The following is a 20,365-nucleotide window of genomic DNA, read 5'->3' on the forward strand; positions in this document are numbered from 1 at the left end:
GAAGTCATAAAAGCTACCGTCAATTTTTAAAACTTTCAATATATTTCTAATTGAAATTCCATTCTCGCACAATCAATCTGCTATTTGTTATCATTTGACAAGGGTCCAAGTGCTGTCGTTAGGTTATCTGAAACACAACAAAGAACACTGCTTAGCTGTTTCTACATAAATAGTTGCATTTAAACTCAAGGTATCAGTGCTTACAAAGAACTCAAGATGGTAAGAATGGCTCTGCACTATCAACAAAGTATTCAATATTCTACATTTTTAGTGCGATCGTCTCATTTTGGTACTTGCCCTGTGGACTGCACTTACCATTACTACAATACAAGCAGCTACAACAAATTCAACTTCAGATGCATCAATAGTGTGTATACTTTTTCCGGAATTGCCGCTATGTAAAAGCCAGACAACTACAACGACCACAGCCACCGAAAAAACGACAACAACCACAATTAGCCCAACAACAACAACGGAACAATCAACTACCTCCACAGCAGCTCCAACAACAATAACAGAATTATCAACTACCACCCCTACTGCTGCAACGACCACAAAAACATCAACAACAACCACCACACCTCCGACAACTACAGAACAATCAACTTCTACCACTGCAGCTCCAACTACAAAAACAGAAAAATCAAATACCGCCACTGCAGCTCCAACCACAACAACAGCTCCAATGACCACAGAAACATCAACAACAACCACCAAAGCTCCAACAACTACAGAAAAAACCACAACCGGCTCAACAACAACACAATCAACTACCACCACTACAGCTCCAACCACAACCACAGCTCCAACGACCACAACAACATCAACAACAACCACCACAGCTCCAACAACTACAGAAAAAAAAAAACCACAACCGCGTCAACAACAACACAATCAACTACCACCACTACAGCTCCAACCGCAACAACAGAAAAATCAACTACGACCGCTACAGCTCCAACGACCACAGAAACATTAACAACAACCACCAAATCTCCAACAACTACAGAAAAAACCACAACTGCCTCAACAACAACACAATCAACTACCACCACTGCAGCTCCAACCACAACAACAGAAAAATCAACAACCACCACTACAGCTCCAACGACCACAGAATCATCAACAACAACCACCAAAACTCCAACAACTACAGAAAAACCACAACCGCCTCAACAACAACACAATCAACTACCACTACTGCAGCTCCAACCACAACAACAGAAAAATCAACTACGACCACTACAGCTCCAACAACCACAGAATCATCAACAACAACCACCAAAGCTCCAACAACTACAGAAAAAACCACAACCGCCTCAACAACAACAAAATCAACAACCATCACTACAGTTCCAACCACAACAACAGAAAAATCAACTTCGACCACTACAGCTCCAACGACCACAGAAACATCAACGACAACCACCACAGCTCCAACGACTGCAGAAAAAACCACAACCGCCTCAACAACAACACAATCAACTACCACCACTACAGTACCAACCACAACAACAGAACAACCAACTACGACCACTACAGCTCCAAAGACCACAGAAACATCAACGTCAATCACCACAGCTCCAACAACTACAGAAAAAACCACAACAGCCTCAACAACAACACAATCAACTACCACCACTATAGTACCAACCACAACAACAGAACAACCAACTACGACCACTACAGTTCCAACCACAACAACAGAACAATCAACTACGACCGCTACAGCTCCAACAACGACAGAATCATCAACAACAACCACCACAGCTCCAACAACTACAGAAAAAACCACAACCGCCTCAACAACAACAAAATCAACTAACACCACTGCAGCTCCAACCACAACAACTGAAAAATCAAATACGACCACTACAGCTCCAACGACCACAGAAACATCAACAACAACCACCACAGCTCCGACAACCACAGAACAATCAACTACTACCACTGCTGCTCCAACTACAACAACAGAAAAATCAACTACCACTACTGGAGCTCCAACCACAACAATAGAAAAATCGACTACGACCACTACAGCTCCAACAACCACAGAAACATCAACAACAACCACCACAGCTCCAACAACTACAGAAAAAACCACAACCGCCTCAACTACCACCACTACAGTTCCAACCACAACAACAGAAAAATCAACTTCGACCACTACAGCTTCAACGACCACAGAAACATCAACTACGACCACCACAGCTCCAACGACTACAAAAAAAAACCACAACCGCCTCAACAACAACACAATCAACTACCACCACTACAGTACCAACCACAACAACAGAACAACCAACTACGACCACTACAGTTCCAACCACAACAACAGAACAATCAACTACGACCACTACAGCTCCAACAACGACAGAATCATCGACAACAACAACCACAGCTCCAACAACTACAAAAAAAACCACAACCGACTCAACAGCAACACAATCAACTACCACCACTACAGTTCAAACAACAACAACAGAACAATCAACTTCGACCACTACAGCTCCAAAGACCACAGAATCATCAACGTCAACCACCACAGCTCCAACAACTACAGAAAAAACCATAACAGCCTCAACAACAACACAATCAACTACCACCACTATAGTACCAACCACAACAACAGAACAACCAACTACGACCACTACAGTTCCAACCACAACAACAAAACAATCAACTACGACCGCTAAAGCTCCAACAACGACAGAATCATCAACAACAACCACCACAGCTCCAACGACTACAGAAAAAACCACAACAGCCTCAACAACAACACAATCAACTACCACCACTACAGTACCAACCACAACACAATCAACTACCACCACTACAGTTCCAACCACAACAACTGAAAAATCAAATACGACCACTACAGCTCCAACGACCACAGAAACATCAACAACAACCACCACAGCTCCGACAACCACAGAACAATCAACTACTACCACTGCTGCTCCAACTACAACAACAGAAAAATCAACTACCACTACTGGAGCTCCAACCACAACAACAGAAAAATCGACTACGACCACTACAGCTCCAACAACCACAGAAACATCAACAACAACCACCACAGCTCCAACAACTACAGAAAAAACCACAACCGCCTCAACTACCACCACTACAGTTCCAACCACAACAACAGCAAAATCAACTACGACCACTGCTGCTTCAACGACCACAGAAACATCAACGACAACCACCACAGCTCCAACAACAACAGAACAATCAACTACTACCACTGCAGCTCCAACTTCAACAACAGAAAAATCAAAAACCACCACTGCAGCTCCAACCACAACAACAGAACAATCAACTACGACCACTGCAGCTCCAACGACCACAGAAACATCAACAACAACCACCACAGCTCCAACAACTACAGAAAAAAACAACAACCACAATCGCCCCAACAACAACCACAGAGCAATCAACTACCACAACTACAGCTCCAACAACAACAACAGAAAAATCGAATACCACCACCACAGCTCTAACGACCACAGAAGAATCAACAACAACCACCACAGCTCCAACAACTACAGAACAATTAACTACTACCACTGCAGCTCCAACTACAACAACCGAAAAATCAACTACCACCACTGCAGCTCCAACCACAACAACAGAACAATCAACTACGACCACTGCAGCTCCAACAACCACAGAAACATCAACAACAACCACCACAGCTCCAACAACTACAGAAAAAACAACAACAACCACAATCACCCCAACAACAACCACAGAGCAATCAACCACCACAACTAAAGCTCCAACAACAACAACAGAAAAATCGAATACCACCACTAAAGCTCCAACAGCCACTGAAAAAACAACTACAACCACGATCGCCTTAACAACAACTACCGAACAGTCAACTACCACCACTGTATCTTCAACGACCACCTCAAATTCAACAACAGACACCACTGCTTCCACATCCACCACAGAACCCACAACCACCACAGCTCCCACAACCACCACTGCTGCCACAACCACCACAGCTCCCACAACCGCTATAAAAACAACCACAATTTCCCCAACAACAACAACTGAAAAAAGAACAACGACCACTACTACTTCTCCTCCACAACATCACCATCATCATCATAATCATCACGAAATCATTGGTGTCCTTCCATTGCCCTTTCCACCATTGCCCCCACCCCCACCACCAGTACCACCCCCGCCTCCACCACCATTACCTTTGCCTCCACCAATTCCCCTTCTTGAGTCGTTGCCTGAATCCAATTCCGCAGTGATTGCTATTCTACCATTACCGCCTCCACCTCCAATTCCGCCATTTCCGCGTCCCCCACGTCTTCCAAGACCTCCTCTACCGTTTGGAAATTTTTTTGGTAAATAATTTCTATAAACCTAAACAATAAAAACTATAAAATTTAATTCGTCTGGAAAGGAATCAGTAAAGGCATAGAATATGCCAACAATAATCTTTTTACAGTAATATTGAAGGCGCCATCTACATGTCAATATTCACACTAAGAATGGATGAATGATGTTTGTCAATTACAGATGTAGATATTATTATATTTTACATGGATCCCAGGGCTGTCACAGCTTCTTGATGTAAATAACGGATTTGATTTGTTTTGAAAACTCCATTAAACCATATTATATTATATTATAATAATATTTAGAGTCATTCCATTCCAATCACTTCGTATAAAATATATAATACCAATAAATCCCAATAAAAATTTCAGTTTTTTAATGTACATATAATTCTCATAAATTCTTTATTAATTCGATTTTTAAAATGTCTTGTTTCATTTGTGTTGCCCTCGTGTTAGTTTAATTAGTTTACTCGTCAATGCAAATGCCACACATTACATTATATTTAAGTATTCCGTATAAATATTTTCTCCTGCCTTGCAAGCCATTCATCAAGTTCGTTTGGAGTATTTATTTAGTTTTAGTCAATAATTATTTGTGGTTAAATAATTTTAGCAATTAATTTATATAATTAAATTCTATAATTTGCCTTGCATAGCGGTTCTCCCTTTCGTTCTGCACACTCATACATACCAATGTTCCATGTGTTTCTATGTGTTTGTGTAAATGTTTTCTTATTTTTACATGCACATTTATATTTGCAAAAAACATGAATGGCTATTTTGTATTTAAATATTTTATTCCGTATCTATTTAAAAATCGAATGTGAGCAAAAAGCAACAGTCAAACTAAAAATGTCTCAGAATGAAAACTTCAAAATTATATACACTTAACAAAAAGGGAATCAGATAAGAAACTCAATAGTAATGAAGAACAATAAATCCTGGAAACAGTATACAAATGTAATTTCTAAACGTTAAATACACATTTACCAACATCTATGCCTTACTTCATTTCCATAAATTTTTTTTTACATTTTCTTTTATTAATTTTTAGCTTATGCATTGTAATAATTTTTCAAAGTATCACCCTGTGTTTTCTCATAGTTTTACGATTTTTTTTGGTTTTTTTTTTCCTTTTTATCCATTTGCTTAAAATTTACAACAATACTTCAACTTATTTATTATATTTAAATTTTTTTTAACAAATCGCGCACTTTAAAAACGGGCCCGGAATCTGCGGCTCTCCTTAGGACGAGAGTCCAAAAATATGCGATAATAAAAAGTTGAAACAAAATCAATGCGAGTGTTGGTGTATGGCTATTGTAGTTTTTTACTTTTAGTAGACACTGTAGTACGTTGAACTGCTGCTTGGTTTTATTTTTACTAGAGCCGCCTTGCTATCTGAAATGTAACTAATGCTGATCGTCTTTCAGGAAGAAGTTCGAATTGAAATACATTAGAAAGTTCAAGAGAATCCAATGAAACCATCCTTACAGTGGATATTCTTTATCGCCTACCGAAACCGAAAGTGTACGATTTTAAGGAAGTGAAGTTTGAATTGAATTTAGTTTGGAATCAAGTCAGCTAACCTTAGCAGCTCTACTATTTTACTGTTGTGATATTTTCAATATTTCATTTGGTTTTTGTTTATCGTTAAGTTCTATTTTAAATATGCTGTACGTAGTTGGAGGAAAAAACACTTAAAATGTTTTGTTTGAACGAACTTCCTTAACTACATTATGGTTCTGCCTTGCATCCTGTGAGCCAGTCGTTGGTTCGTCTTTCGGTTTTTTGCGCTATATGGTTTGACTATTTTCGCTTAGTTTGGCTTTTGGCTTGTGTTTCGTTTCGTTTGTCTGGAGTGTGTGTGTGTAATTCATTTTAAATTTAATTTAAAATAGGAACAACCCCGCTCGATCCTCGGTTCTCGGGCAACGCCTACTGCTGCTGGACGAGCAGCTGCTCCACCTGATCGGCGGTGCGGAGCAGGAAGGCGGCACTTTCGCGGTAAGCGGATATCACCTGCCGAGCGGCGGTCACCTCGTTGGCGCTCAGCTTGTGCGGCAGGATGGGGGGCGCTCGGACGGACTGGCCGTCCATCCCGCCTCCGCCGGCCACCAGGAGTTGCTGCTGCTGCTGTTGTTGCTGCTGCTGCTGTTGCTGCTGCTGCTGCTGTTGCTGCTGCTGTTGTTGCTGCAGCTGCTGCAACTGCTGCGTGGCGGTCACCAGCGCGTTGTTGTTGTTCGCATTGCTCAAGCTGGCCAGGTTGGCGGCACTCAGCTGCGTGTTGATGTTGCCCGCCACGGAGCTGTTGCTGTTGTTGTTGCTAACCAGGTTGCCGCCGAGGCCGCTGGTCGGCTTCATCGAGAGATCGGTGGGCGTAACTGAAAAGGATGCAGATGAAAGATAAATTTAGTAACCTTTACAAAAAAGTTTTCATAAATACGAGTAATAAATAACAAGCAAGTTAGCAGTAAAATATGTATACGAATTAATGCCTCCTTTTTTTAATATGTATACTTTTTTATTATATATTCTAATAATTAGTTGATTATTTTTAGATTGTTGGGGTGTTCTTTGAATTTTATATATAAATTTTGTATAGTACTTTTGATCGCATTTTCGAGCTTCAACCGTTTTCAAGCAGAAATATTCTTTGTTTATGTTCTGATTTGTTTTTTTTTGACCAGGTGTAATATTTCACTCACCATTTCCCAGGCCAGCCACTCCGGGAAAATACCCAGGATAGCTGGGAGCCCGGCCAGCGGCGACGGCCGCAGCCGCTGCCACAAATGGCGAGGCCGTCGAGGGGGAGCTGAAGTCCGTGGTGTAGGGACTGCTTGCCGGAAGACCGGCTCCGTTCGAGGCTCCTGCTCCGTTGGCCATGTTCAGCCCGGTGACGCTGGCGCCTCCGCTCACGCTGGCATTCGAGCTGAGGGCCAGTGGGGAGCTGCGCGCCGAACTCATTCCGCCACCGCCTCCGCCGGCGGCACCACCGCCCCCGCTGCCGCCCACAGTGCTCGCCCCACCGAAGGGCAGCACGTCCGCGTGCTCCGAGTTGGGTGTGGAGCGTGCAAAGCCGACGGCGCTGACGAACGGCAGTGCTGCGGCCGCCACGCTGGTCAGTCCGCCTTCCGCCACGCCTCCCACGCCGCAGGTCGCCGTGGCGTTGCCGGCGGACGTGGTGCTGGTGCCGCCGGCGCCCGAACTGGTGGCCGCCACCACCGCTGCCGCCGCCGCTGCCGCCGCAGCTGCGGCCACCGCACTTCCGGGAGCGGGCACCGCATGGGTGATCGGCTCCAGGCCGATGCGCATCCGCTTGGCGTTCATCGATTCGTTCTCGCAGGCGATGGCCAGGATTTGCTCCGCCTGCACGGACGTCAGATGGGCGGGAGTGGGGCGGGTCTGAAAAAGTGGAACAAAGTTAGTGGTGAGATTAGTGGCTGTTCGAGTTATTATGATGTGATTTTTAAGAGCAGTAGATAGGTAGAACATAACATATTTGAACGCGATTACTTTAGTTTGGTTTCCAAATTAAAATGTAAAACATTAATTAGTTTTTTACCGATCCGTCCTATTGAAAATAATTTTGTAATTATAAAAAAACAAAACCGCGAGCTTTTAACAAATTCTCCAAAAAACAAAGTTAAACGGTTACTATGGCATGATATTCATAAGATTGTAATTAGATTTTCTTTTTTACAAAAAGTGAGAAATCAATTATTCTACTAAAATCCAACTTACCGTATTCTCCCATCCGTCGCGTGTCTTCTTGTTGCGCCGGCACGACTTGAGATAGGTGCGGATGCGTTTGCGGGATCGGTCACTGAATTCGGGGAACTGCCTTGCGCAGGAGTCGATGATGGCCTGGATCTTCTCCTTGGGCTGCTTCGAGATGGGAATAATGCGATCGAGATTCTCATCGACGAACAGTCGCACGAACATCTGAAAGAGGAGGAAGGATTTATAGCCAGGCAATACATAATTGTGACCAGATTTCTGGCGAATCTTTGGCAACGCTTGGCTTTACATTCGCCGCTCACTCACAGCTCTCGCTTTACTCACATTGAAGGCCTTGAGCCGCTCGGGATCGTGTGTGGTGGCCAGCTTCTCGTCCAGCTTGTCGTCGGAGTCGTCCTCGGACACCTCGTCCTCCTCCTTCTGCCCCGACGAGTTCGTCTCGTCCTGCGTCTCCATGGGCGAGTGGGCATCCTGCCGCGGCACCGGCGACAGTGAGCTGTCCAACTTGCCGCTGGCCGCCGCCGCCGCCGCTGCATTTTGGGCCAGAGCGTTCTGGTACTGCGCCCACAGACCGCCGACGACACTCAGATCCGGACCTTCGGTTCCATTCCGCACTGCCGTCGAGTTCTGGTAGTTCCAGGCCAGCAGCATCAGCTTCAGCTTGTCCGCGTCCTTCATTAGGCCGGCATAGGCCTCGGATTCGTTGACGGCGCCCAGTCCGCTGACCACATCGCCCAGCAGTCCGCCGGCTCCGCCCACTCCGCTGCCACCGCCCCCCCGCGCCTGCTCCTGCCCCTCCTCCGCCGACGCCGCCGACGCCCACACCAACTACGCTGGCGGTGGCATCGGTGCTCACGACCGGTGTTGCCGGAATGGTTTCCTGTGGATTAAAGTAAGAAGAAATGCTTGATTAGTACAAAAATATTATTCTTATATCAAAACAGAAGAATTTTTAAAGCTTTTAAACTTTTTATATCTTTCAGAGGTTTTGCAATACGACATTTTCCTTTTACTAACAAGTAGCAATTGTTGTCAAAATGGTCTTTTGTTAATGATGTCGGATTTTGGATTGGTATACCTCAAAATTCTTGTGACATAGCCCCTAAGAGACTGCATCATTAGTTTGGTTTCGATTTTTGGCTTTTCCGGAATATGGCCTAAAACCAGCACTTGGAAGCCCATAACTTTTAAAAATGTTGTCTGATTTTGGATTGGTATACATAAAAATGCTTGTAACAAAGTCCTCTAACCTGAAATATGGCCATTTCGGAAAATGGCCTAAAACCAGCCCTTGCAAGTCCATAACTTTTGTTATCCTTCTCAGAAGAGCAAGAAAAAAATATATATCCCCTTTTAAATATTTAGCTGGCTGTTTTCTATGCATGGATGTTAATATCAGATAATTGAGGTCTGTTAAAAATGAATCAAATCAAAAAACCTGAATACATTTGGTGAGCAGTTAATTACACTCCCAAATGCTATACCGGAAACAAATTCTTACTTCAGATTTTCTGTTTGTATAATTGTTTTTTCCTTCCGGTTGCGATGAGCGAACTTTTCAAAAACCGCACAAACTTTCGGGACTCAGTTCGATATGCCAAATCCCAATGATTAGAAGTAGAACCAGTTGGAAGTTCGTTGGACCATTGAAAAGAATGCAAAAAAGACGCAACGTCAAAGAAAGCGCCCCAAAAACCAGCCAGGGCTTCAAGGGGAAAGTTTTTCCGACTTTCATCTTCAGGCCAGGTCCAGTTCACCCTCAATCTGCTCCTTTCTCCTTTTTGCCGGGTCGTCCGTTCTTGGGGTTGCCTTTTTTCACTGTCCGCCTTTTGTGCACTGGAAATTAGTCGACTTGTTGGGCCGGGGTTGGGTCACTTCAAGGGGAAAGGGGAATGGAAACGGGGAAACGGGGAAAGGGGGGCTTACGGGCTCAGATTCTTGTTCTGCCCCTTTGCGGCCGACATGGTTCTAATGAAACATTTCGCCCAAGACGTTGGGCGTCCGGCACACAAGCTTTTTTCCTCCGCACTCCTTTGGTTTTTGTGGTTGAAGGACACTCCTAAGGTGGGGCGCTTGTGGGGTTTTTCGAGATTGGGGATTTGGACTGGGAGCGGCAGCACAAATGAAGCTGTGTTCCGTGTGGATGGCCATCGAGATTGAGGCTTCCTTCGTTCTCCCTTTAAACGTGAATGGACTCCCAGTCTTAATTAACATTAATTTGCTGGATCTCTGGGGCATATGGGTGGGTTACTCTCAGAAATGATTTAAAGAATTTTTCGGCAAGACAAAAACTTTCCGATAGCTAAGAAAACGGAATTCTAAAAGGGTCAACATTTATGGCGGCAATATATTTTCTTTGAGAGCGCTCTATTATCCTCTGCAACTATACCTTTTTTATTCATAAGTTAATTACCATGAGACCCTTTTTTGTGCCCAACAGATTGCAAAATTTGATTTTACTCATCGGCTTTTGGGCTGAGTTCGAACAAATATTTTCCAGTTTATTGCCAGAAAGTGAAACAAATATTTGATTTCTTACCTACGGCTTGTAGGTATATAAATGTGTCTGTGTGGATGCCGTTCGATACACAAGCAAGCCCGCCCACACATCATGTGCAATTTCTTTTAATTTCTTCAGCACGATTGCGTAGTTGGGTTTCGAATTTGAATTCTCATTAGACTAAGTTGTCAGGCCACAGCTCGAGACCGACTCGAGACTGACAGTTCGCCCCGCTCCCCAAGAACCACCCGTTCGCAGAGCTTGTCTCAAGCATCCTTGCTCGCACCTCCCCCGAAAACCGATGTCGTAACCACAAAAACTTTGGAGTTACCCCAAGCCCCCAAACACACACCACACACACACACGTTCGCTGGAGGGGGTGGTGTGAGACTGAGACAAAAACTAATGCATATGTTTAGGCATTTTAATTTATATACACACTCACACACGGGGCGAAGTTCTAAGAAAGCCCACACACACACACTAACCCCCACCGATTCCCGTTCCCAATCCGAAACCCTAAGCTCCCCAGACCGCCGCCTCCTTCGACGTTGATAAAAGCAACTTCCATTTCATTTAAACTACAATTTCCTTGACAGTGCACAGAGGCAACCCCTGGCAGGGATGTTGTTCGGTCTCTGGTAGGAGGAAGGAATGGGCTGCGACTGGGATTGGGAATGGGAATGGGCAACTGGGACCCAGAACTCAGGACTCAGGACTCAGGTCTTGGCAACCCTTTCACGCACTTATGAGTTAAACGCAAATTTTCTTAGCTGCCTTTTAGGCGCTCCTCCGCAGAAAGGGAGGCGGTAGCAGCCTCTGTCTGGAGAAATATGTCATCGGCAGTTGGCAACGGGGGTAAAGGGGAAATGCAGGACGAAGGACGAGAAACGAGGGACGAGGGAGGAGGGACGGAGGACGATTCCTGGCTGGGTGGTAATTCATTATGCGTGTGCTTAGAGGTTGCCGGCATTGTAGTTGTGTGCTCCAGACGCAGTCGAAGTCAAAGTCTGCTTTTAGGCTGGCAGCCAGCAACAGCACATGTTTATCCTCCACCATGTCACCTCATCGGATTGTTAGTTTTGGGGGCTGCCTTCTCTGCATTGAGCTTCGTGCCTCCCCCTTTCCCTCCTTCCACTTTCCCCCTTTTGCTTTGCTTTAACTACTAAGATGCCACAAGCCCGCATATTTCTGATATTTAGAGGAGCTTCCTTTTTCCCCTTTCCCCAATTCTTAGAGCCTCTGCCGAAAAAGGGTAACTTCAAAAGCAACTTTCCCCAGACAAGAAATGGAAGTAAGTGCTAGGTTGTATGGCCACTCCTAATATTTCCATGTGTGCGTGTGTTATGTGTATTTGTGTGGTGTGTCTGTATGCTTCCCTGCCTGGCAGGTGTTACTCATACGCCTCGTGGGCTGCTGTCAGGCCCAAAACAAATTACTTGCCAAGAAGGAACAGCCCCACATCTTTGGCCTGCGGCTGCCGTTTGGCAAAGTCAAGGTTGCCCGGGCTGAGACTAAGCCAAATCCGTAAGTTGAATCTGAATTTGAGGCCTCATGCAGTCACAAAGATTCCCGACGGAGTTGTTCCGGTTTCGTCACAGCCTGGGTCTTTGAAAAATTCTGCAAGAAGTCTGGACCCAAGTCTTTGTCCAGTCCCTGTCCCTGTTTCTTTACCAATTCAAGTTTCGTTTTAATTAATGGAAAATTGTGAATTTTCTCCTTTATCATGTGGCTGGCTCTTCAATGGCCAAGGATATGGGAAAGGGTTTGGCACGAGACTCTTGTCGACTCGATTGCCAAAGGAAATTGAAAGATGCAGCACGAGTTCTGAGGAAAATTGCTTCTCTCTGCTTGATTAGAATGTTGTCTGGTGGGTTTTCGCTTTTGGAGTACGGCAAACACTTTATAGAGCAACCTTTAGAGTTACCCAAAAAGCACAGCACCGACACAACTTCCAATGAACGTTCCTATTCCAGTGGAGCCCGGAACTTTTTTCCATTTAGGTGCATTCCATTCCATTTGGGTTAAAAATCCAGCTGCAACCCTCGAATGCATTAAATGCATGTACTGCGCCATAGAATATATGTATATAAAATCCCGAAAAAACTCCTACAATAAAATAATATCTACGCTGGTCAAAGCAATTACAAAAAGTGAGCGGCACAAACATGGAAACTGCATTCTACGTGATGGGCCTCCATGCAGTGCACCAACATAAAAAAATATATTGAGAATATATAGAAAAAAACCAGCGGACGACGGTGTGGGTAGGATACGTCAGGACAGTTTCAAATTAGTTACCAGGCACGGTTTTAGCCGTCGGCTGGGCGATCAAAAGGGGCGGGTAGCGTAACAACAACTCACAACAAATACCCTGTCATGTATATGAAATATTGAAAGCGATATACATAAGTGATATGTGTGCGTTTACATAGGTTGTATATGACTCTGGTATTTGAATAGGGTTATTTATTTGCTCAACGCCCAAAAAGGCGACAAAGGGCGTGTTATGAATCTGGTAATAACAGGCTTAGTTTGATAGTCCAAACGGGAATTATGGCCAGGTAAGCTGTGCATTGATTTTTAAGTGCCGATGGATGATTAAAAAATAGATTTATGAAGTGTTTTCCATCAACAGTTATTCGAAAGAGATCAGATTTGTCAGGTGATCGCACCACCGCAATGCCCAAAAATTCTCTACTGACCCTAATCTGAATACATATGTAAGTCTCCAGTCTATTGTTCTGATATCATCTGCATATTTGGTGTCTGACTGTCGTCGTGGCAACTGCCAGCACTCATACGCCCCGTGTGCGCTATTATAAAATTTTCACGTTTCCGTTGAAATTTCTATTTAATTTTTTTTTTATTTTTTAGCGCGCGGTACGCACAAAAGCAAAGGGAGGAGCATTTCAGAAGCGGGAAAAGTGGAAACTGTTGTTGTAATGGTTCTTGCTAAAAAGCGAATGCATCTGTAGGTGAAAAGCGGGGGGAGTTGGAAAAGCTGGATGTGAAAAGGGGGTGGCACCATCGTACTTATTTTATGCTTTGCACTTGCCGCGAGAAATGAACAAAGTGCAATAACAATTGGCAACAAAAAATGCAGCAGCCGAGAAATATGAGATGTTATAAAGGAGGAGCTAGAATGCTCTGTGTTTATAAAATTGTGAGTTAATTTAGATGACACAAAAGTAGGAGAAAAAGATATTCAGGCTTGCCTGTTGAACTAAGAGTAGAGTAATCATTTTCTATTTGGTTAGTAATAAAGCTAAGCAAAGATCCAATAGGGTATTAAAGAGCTGTCGTGTTTTTCCAACAAAGGATGCATGGAATCAGGGCTTAGTACCGATTGCATTTGCGAGTGAATTTAGGGGAGGCAAAGAGTGCAGCTTTGGACCACCCTCAAGCGCAGCCTCTGGCTCTCCGGCTCTTCCTGCCCCTTCGTATTTGATAGCATTGATGATGTTTTGCTTTTCCATTTTCCACCCAACGGTAGGCAACATTATTTAGCAAATAAAAAACGAGTGAAAAAATTGAAAAAACGTTACCATCGCGCACTTGATTTGCTTTTTTCCCCCTCGTTTCCCGTTTTAACTCACGCTGCTGGCCGCAAAACGGGTCAAAGTTACTCACATCAGTTCGGTTTTATTTTATTTTTTCCCCCTTTTTTTTTGGATGGGAAAAGGGGCGGGAAGGGGGCGTGTAATCGCTGCGCTTGTTACATGCATTTCGGGGCCACTGTAACTAACGCTACATGCCACTCAATCGCCCAACAACAAAAGCAGAAGCCGTCGCTTTTTATGCAGCACGCGAATATTATTTGCCGACCGCCATAAAGTATGCAACATTTTGTTGACCGATGCGAAGTTCGCCGCTGAAAGCGCAGGGTCTCCTATCTGAATCGAACATTGAATGTGCACCACTCCTTCCCCGTCTGGTCCGATTAGTTTATGATGTGGTTAGGACGAGACAGCCGGTTGACTGGATCGTATAATGGGATCGAAAATATGGCTGTGCCATTTTTATGTTTCTTAATTTCCACGCTGAATTTTAATAGCCATTTTGAGATAGTAAAACTATTATTCGAACACAAAGTATCTTTAAGGCGCCCTTATTATAATATAAATGTTTTCTGTGAAAGCACTGACTAAATTAATAAATGACATCTGGTAAATGAATTAATAATTCGCCTTAATTAATATGTTTTTCTCATTACATTTTGCCTTTCCCAGAGACTCTTTTTGCAATCATGTAGTCAAATTTCTCGCATTGACAGGCAAAATCGTTTTCCTCCATTCCCTCCTCGAATCGGCTCATTTGTAATTTATCCCCCTGTTCTTATGTATCGTTTTTTACACGCCCCCTATCGCCGCATCACGTTCCGAAATTGAAACATAATATTGTCAGACATTGATGCCCGTTTCCTTCAGCGACCGCAACCGCACGAGCTCTCTTCCCTTGGCCACTTAACCACATCGGCCCTTTCTATACCGCCCAACCACCCAAAAGCACCACCCTCCCTTGTTGCTGCCACCCGCGATCCCCAACCAACTGTCGCGAGAGGTGCGTAAATAAAATACAAAAAAGAACGCCTACAAGTATGTAAAGAATACCCCGCATATGTTCGGGGATGCCCCATATGGACCAGTTAACCGAAGCCGCCAGAGGAGAAAAAAGCATTTCTTCGGTCGGCGTTTTTTAACGCTTTTTGCACTTGCCATTTGTGTAACGGCCTTCCCAACTTTTTCCCTTATTTGTATTCCCATTTACAACAAAAACAGTGAAGTGAGTTCGTTTTTTTTCTGCGGAGGTGGTCGGGTGGCTAGGTGGTTGAGTGGTTGGGTAGCCCGGTGAGCGGGTGGTGGTGCATCCTGCTTATCAACGATTGCAGGACTGCGTGCGTTATGCGTGAGAGGAAAAAGGAGAAAAAACACAGAGACACAAATGGCAATTGGTGCGCACACATTTTTAAAGGCGGAGCTTTTTTTGGTCCTTTTTTCGCAGCAGCCGCTCTGCTCTGGCCACGCACGCACACACACAGACAAACACACACAGAGGCACACACAGAGGCACACAAACGCATCCTCGCCGCTCACTGGACAACGGCAGCGGTAGGCTCCACTGCATCAGTGTTGGCGTGTAAAAATATTACGCATGCAAAAATATATACACATATAAAAAGGAGAACAAAAAATACAACGCGCGAGCGGAACCAGCCGACGTGAGACGAGCGATGCAACGAATGCACCAGCGAGCCATGGTTAACAAAAAAAAAAAAAAACAGAAAAAAGAATGAGGGGGGTAATGCAACGTGGGGCATTATTATCAATGAGGAGGCCATGGAACCGATTTCCGAAGCGCGCTCGTTGAAGGGGGGTGGTGAAAAAATGCTGGCTCACATACAAGGAAATCTACTTACTCATCCGCCCGGGCTTTTCGACCCGGCCAGACATCACAATTAATGCCCACCGCCACAAATGCACGCACACACTGGTTGCGTTTGTAGGCTCGGGTTGTTGCCCAGTTAATGCCACCCACCAGGTTCCCGGCTCCCACTCCCCGCTGCACCAATCCCCTTTCCAATCCCTCAACACACACACACACTCACACAATCCAACCCGCGTTGCAATAATTTCAACACCCCCCTTTTGGACAGCAAACAAAAATTGCATTTTATTTTTGGTTTTTGCGCCTGATGGCGGACGCATTCCAGTCCCTTTTTTTCGGCCCTACCCCCACAAATCACAATCCCCACCATCTCACCCCCAAGTTGCACGCATGATGTGCCCGTTAGTCAATGCATTAGCTGGACAAGCCGAGTTGCAGCCGGAAAATGGAGGTGTAACCGGGGGGCCAGAGTGTGTGCTTTGTGTTTGCGAGTCCCCCAAAAGTGGGAAAATGTTGTGCCCTCGCAAGTAGGTGGAAAATGTTTTTCTATTTTTCTACGGTAATCGGGAAAAGCAGGAACAATTCCCGATTGTTGTAATGGTTTTATAAAGTTCAAACCGATTTTCAAAAATCAAATAAATATTATTTAAGGGCTGCTCCTACCACCATAATATTTCGAAATTCCGTAAAATATTTGTTCAGTATATACATTACAATAAAATAAACTAAATTCAAAGAGGATGCTTTACTTTACTCCACTTTCACTATAACAATGGTTTATTTAAATATTTAAGCCCTTTCAATACAAGTTTTATAGAAAGCTGTGTGGAATTGATTAAGTTTCCTAGTATAAATTGCAATGCCTTTAGAGCGTTTTACAGTCCTTCTGAAGACTTCCAAAATATTTCCGGTGCATTAGAAACTGTGAATTGTATTGATTATTCAGCGGGTAAGTGCATTAACTGCCGTTTATTGTTTGTTAAGCTATTTACAAACTACAATGCCTAGCGTGCTTTTCTTAAGACCTCTCCAGAAGCATTTCGAAATTCTTTGAGCCCCCCAGTTCGAAGACGTCTAGAGGGGCTGCTGATGATGATGGGAACTCGAGTTCCGACGCTGATTTGCGCATTGGATTTGCATATGAATCCTCATCATCACGATGCTGATGCCGAAGATGGCGATGGGCAGAAATGCTGTCGACGACACCTGCACGTCGGCACTGCGTTGCAGTTAAGTGAAATCTATGGCCCGGTGCTTCCACACCTCACGCACATTCCGCATACGCCATGTGTGCAGCAGGCCAACAGCATCGTTTTCGGCAAACGGGATGGCGAGACTTTGTCACTTCAGGTGAGAGGGAAAGCCAAACGGCAGTCAAGGTAGACCCAAAACCAGTGCCCATGGGTGTTTGGTAAATGCGAGGCAGGACTGCACTTAAGCTGACTGCCAGGATGGAAACTCCTGCGTGAAGGAGCATTGTGTAAGGAGACCCCATGCCGGGCTTATTATCATAGTTTGTGTGGGGGAAGCAGGGAGTTTTGCTGTTCTCACACATAACCGATTAAGCGTTTATGGTTTTGGTTAATAAATATATCAGTTAAACTTCCGACTGAGGAAGGTAATTGAGCTAATGAGCAATTAAAGGTAATCAACTTGAAAAGTTGAATAAAACATAGTTTAAATCATACCTTTGAAATTAAATGAATATTTTTAATAATTGAGATTCATTATATTTCTGTTGCATTGAATCTCCACTCTTCATTTTTATATAGTAAAACGCAGGTAGGTTTATTTCTATGCTACAACCTCTTCTGGCTCCCTTGATTTCATTATTCATGTACACTATTGAATGCGTGTTTACACAGGATGAAAAAGAATTAATCGCGCAGCCTGTTATTTGTTCCTTATGTAACTCTTGCTTTTACTATTTTGCGTTGATAATGAACAATACCAAACTTCATGCTGCATTGGGGCCTTTACCTTATTTAGAAGTCACTATTTTTTCCGGTGTATAAGTTTGATAAAAAATTATTTGAATATGCAAATTCCTGAAAAGGAATCGCCTGACCAAACATTTAAATTTTTTTCCCAATCGAGCCTTTTTAAAACTTTTTTCATTCTCATTTTTGTGGAATTTTTTTTTTACCTGGCGTCGTGGGGATAAAAAATAATGCATACACCGACTTATGTAACCAACTGTACAATGGAATAGTGCACTGTGCAACTCTATTAAATATTAAATAAATGAAATATTAAATCAAGCTAAATGTACGTGCAGCCAAAAAATCATAACAAATACAAATGGCAAATTAAACAAAACTCAAAAGAACTAAAACATGCGAATAAATTCGTGTTTATATAAACACCTGAATAAATATATAACAAATGTATTGTGATGGTGGAAACTGCGCTGATTGATGCGGTTTCTGCTTTTGACATTTTTTATCCGTCATTTTTCAGTCAATAAATTTTTAAAACTTCAGTTAAAAATATTATATAAAAATTTTTGGCATCAGAATAGTTTCAGATCGCTAAGGTAACATCAGTAAAATTAAACCAATCAAAAGACCCTTTTTGACCTTTTCCCAGACAGGATTTGAGGCAGGACCTGGGTAGTTTCTCTATTAAAACGAAACCTCGTTAGATAAATCCATTAAAGCGCCGAGATGACTCCTCCGCCGTCAATTGGACGGATACCATCCGGCCGGGGGAACTCACTTCGAATGCCAAGCAATGTGAAAAATCAAATTCAACTCCAGCCATCACGATTTTCATTGCAAACGGATGCGGAGGAGTTTCCCCTCTTCTAATTCCCCTGCTCCACAACTTAAGCATCGCCTTCGATCGAAACAAATCATAATCAAATCGAATTTCAGTTGATTTTCACTCGCAAAGACAGTCGCAGTGGCCTTCTCCCTAAACTAAAACCCAGGCAAGGCGACTCATTTTCAGGAAAACTTGGGGGAGGCTGACTGGGAAAGGGAGTGGGAAAAAAGGGAACATGGCAGAACCGAGAGGAAAGCGCAAACAAAAAGAAGAGAAGAAAAAATCGCACATAAAATTGATGATAAACCATTCCAAATAATATTTTCCTCTTTGGCGCTCCGAGTGGGTGGGAAACGGTGGGTGGTGGAAACTTCTTGGCACAAGACTGCGCGGTGGTATTTCGAACTCCAAGGCCCGGTATTTTGGCAGTGGAAGCACTCTGAAGTCTGAAGGCAAAATGATGAATTATTTGCTGCCTCTTTCGTTAGGCGTCAAAGTTTCTCCGGCAGCGGGGATGATGGCTTTGGGTTTGGATGAGCAAAAACATAAAAATGAATGCGCAGCCCAAACAAGCGTTTCACGGAAGGTGGAGCCAGTGGACCCCAAAAAAAATCCCTACCCCCTCCCCAAAATATAGCCCATCCAAGCCAAACGGTTTTTGACACAATTTGTGCCACTGTCTGAATTCCGTGCCTTCGTTGGGAGGAAGTGGGCGGGCCAGTTGGATTGCGTTTTCGGTGGTGTCTGCTGCTTGAATGATTTTTAAACGAGGCAAGAAATCCCAAAAGATGCGGCAAACGTTTTGCTGGCATGAGCTCACGTGGGCCCTCTCCTCTTCCAGCCTTCAACCGCCGAACTCCTCTCCCTTGGGCCATTCGTATATCCCTTTTTTTGTTTGCCTGCCTGGTGATATTTTTCGTAAAAATGGGCGTCCTTTATAGGCAGTGCCCAACCCATCGGCCCTCACCCCCTCATCCTCCCCGCGGGCACCAGATAATACAACAAACATTCTGGCGAAAAGTTTTTTATTATTTGGCTCCCACCATCGAAAAGCGAAGGGGGTGGCGGCATAAGGGTGCCGGGGTTTCCTGGTTTAGGTCTGAGACTTAATTTGAAAGAGAGTTTCGGTTGGGGTTTTTCTAGCGTTTCAGGAGTGTGGGGTGTCGTTGCTAGATCGCAGCTAGATGTCCGGAAAGGGTTATTTTTCGAGAATTCATTTAGCAAAAAGGTTTATTCGAGGCCATGTGAACCAATTGGAACGGGAACAAGAAGTTCTAGCTATAGAAACTGTACCAATGCACGAAATTACTTCACTTTGGATAAGCCATAAAACAAACACATAGTACTTGGTTTTAATTTTAAATTTATGAAATAACCGGGAAATTACCAAAATGAAGGAACTAGCAATATTCCTAAAAATATTTTCTTTATGTAATTTTACGGGTTGCCGTTACGCCAACTGTTTTCAGTAAAGGCAATTTTGCATTTCGTCTCAATTTCTTTACTAAAACTCATTAAAAAAAGTGACTGTTTTGAGTTCGATAACTAATATGGGGAAAACTAAAACTTTGTTACTCAATTTTCGGTTAATATGTGCAGGACTTTT

General features: G+C 43.7%; 2 protein-coding genes across 2 annotated transcripts in view; one reads left to right on the forward strand and one right to left on the reverse strand.

Moving 5' to 3' along the window:
• Positions 1 to 203: 203 nt before the first annotated feature.
• Positions 204 to 4,530, forward strand: LOC108090009 (mucin-2). The gene is given in 5 exon segments (XM_043208815.1): positions 204 to 219; positions 272 to 710; positions 712 to 2,270; positions 2,272 to 3,081; positions 3,392 to 4,530. Coding segments are annotated over 5 exon segments (3,795 nt in total). The 5' UTR covers positions 204 to 216; the 3' UTR covers positions 4,376 to 4,530.
• A 93-nt stretch (positions 4,531 to 4,623) lies between these two features.
• The window catches only part of LOC108090055 (homeotic protein female sterile), a 28,847-nt gene continuing 13,105 nt past the window's right edge, over positions 4,624 to 20,365 (reverse strand). The window contains 5 exon segments of the mRNA XM_043208814.1: positions 4,624 to 6,748; positions 7,073 to 7,769; positions 8,109 to 8,309; positions 8,430 to 8,867; positions 8,869 to 8,985. Of these exon segments, the coding sequence (XP_043064749.1) occupies positions 6,303 to 6,748; positions 7,073 to 7,769; positions 8,109 to 8,309; positions 8,430 to 8,867; positions 8,869 to 8,985 (1,899 nt within the window). The 3' untranslated portion in view covers positions 4,624 to 6,302.

Source organism: Drosophila ficusphila, unplaced genomic scaffold, assembly GCF_018152265.1.
Source record: "Drosophila ficusphila isolate 14025-0441.05 unplaced genomic scaffold, ASM1815226v1 contig_712, whole genome shotgun sequence".
Lineage (NCBI taxonomy): Eukaryota > Metazoa > Arthropoda > Insecta > Diptera > Drosophilidae > Drosophila > Drosophila ficusphila.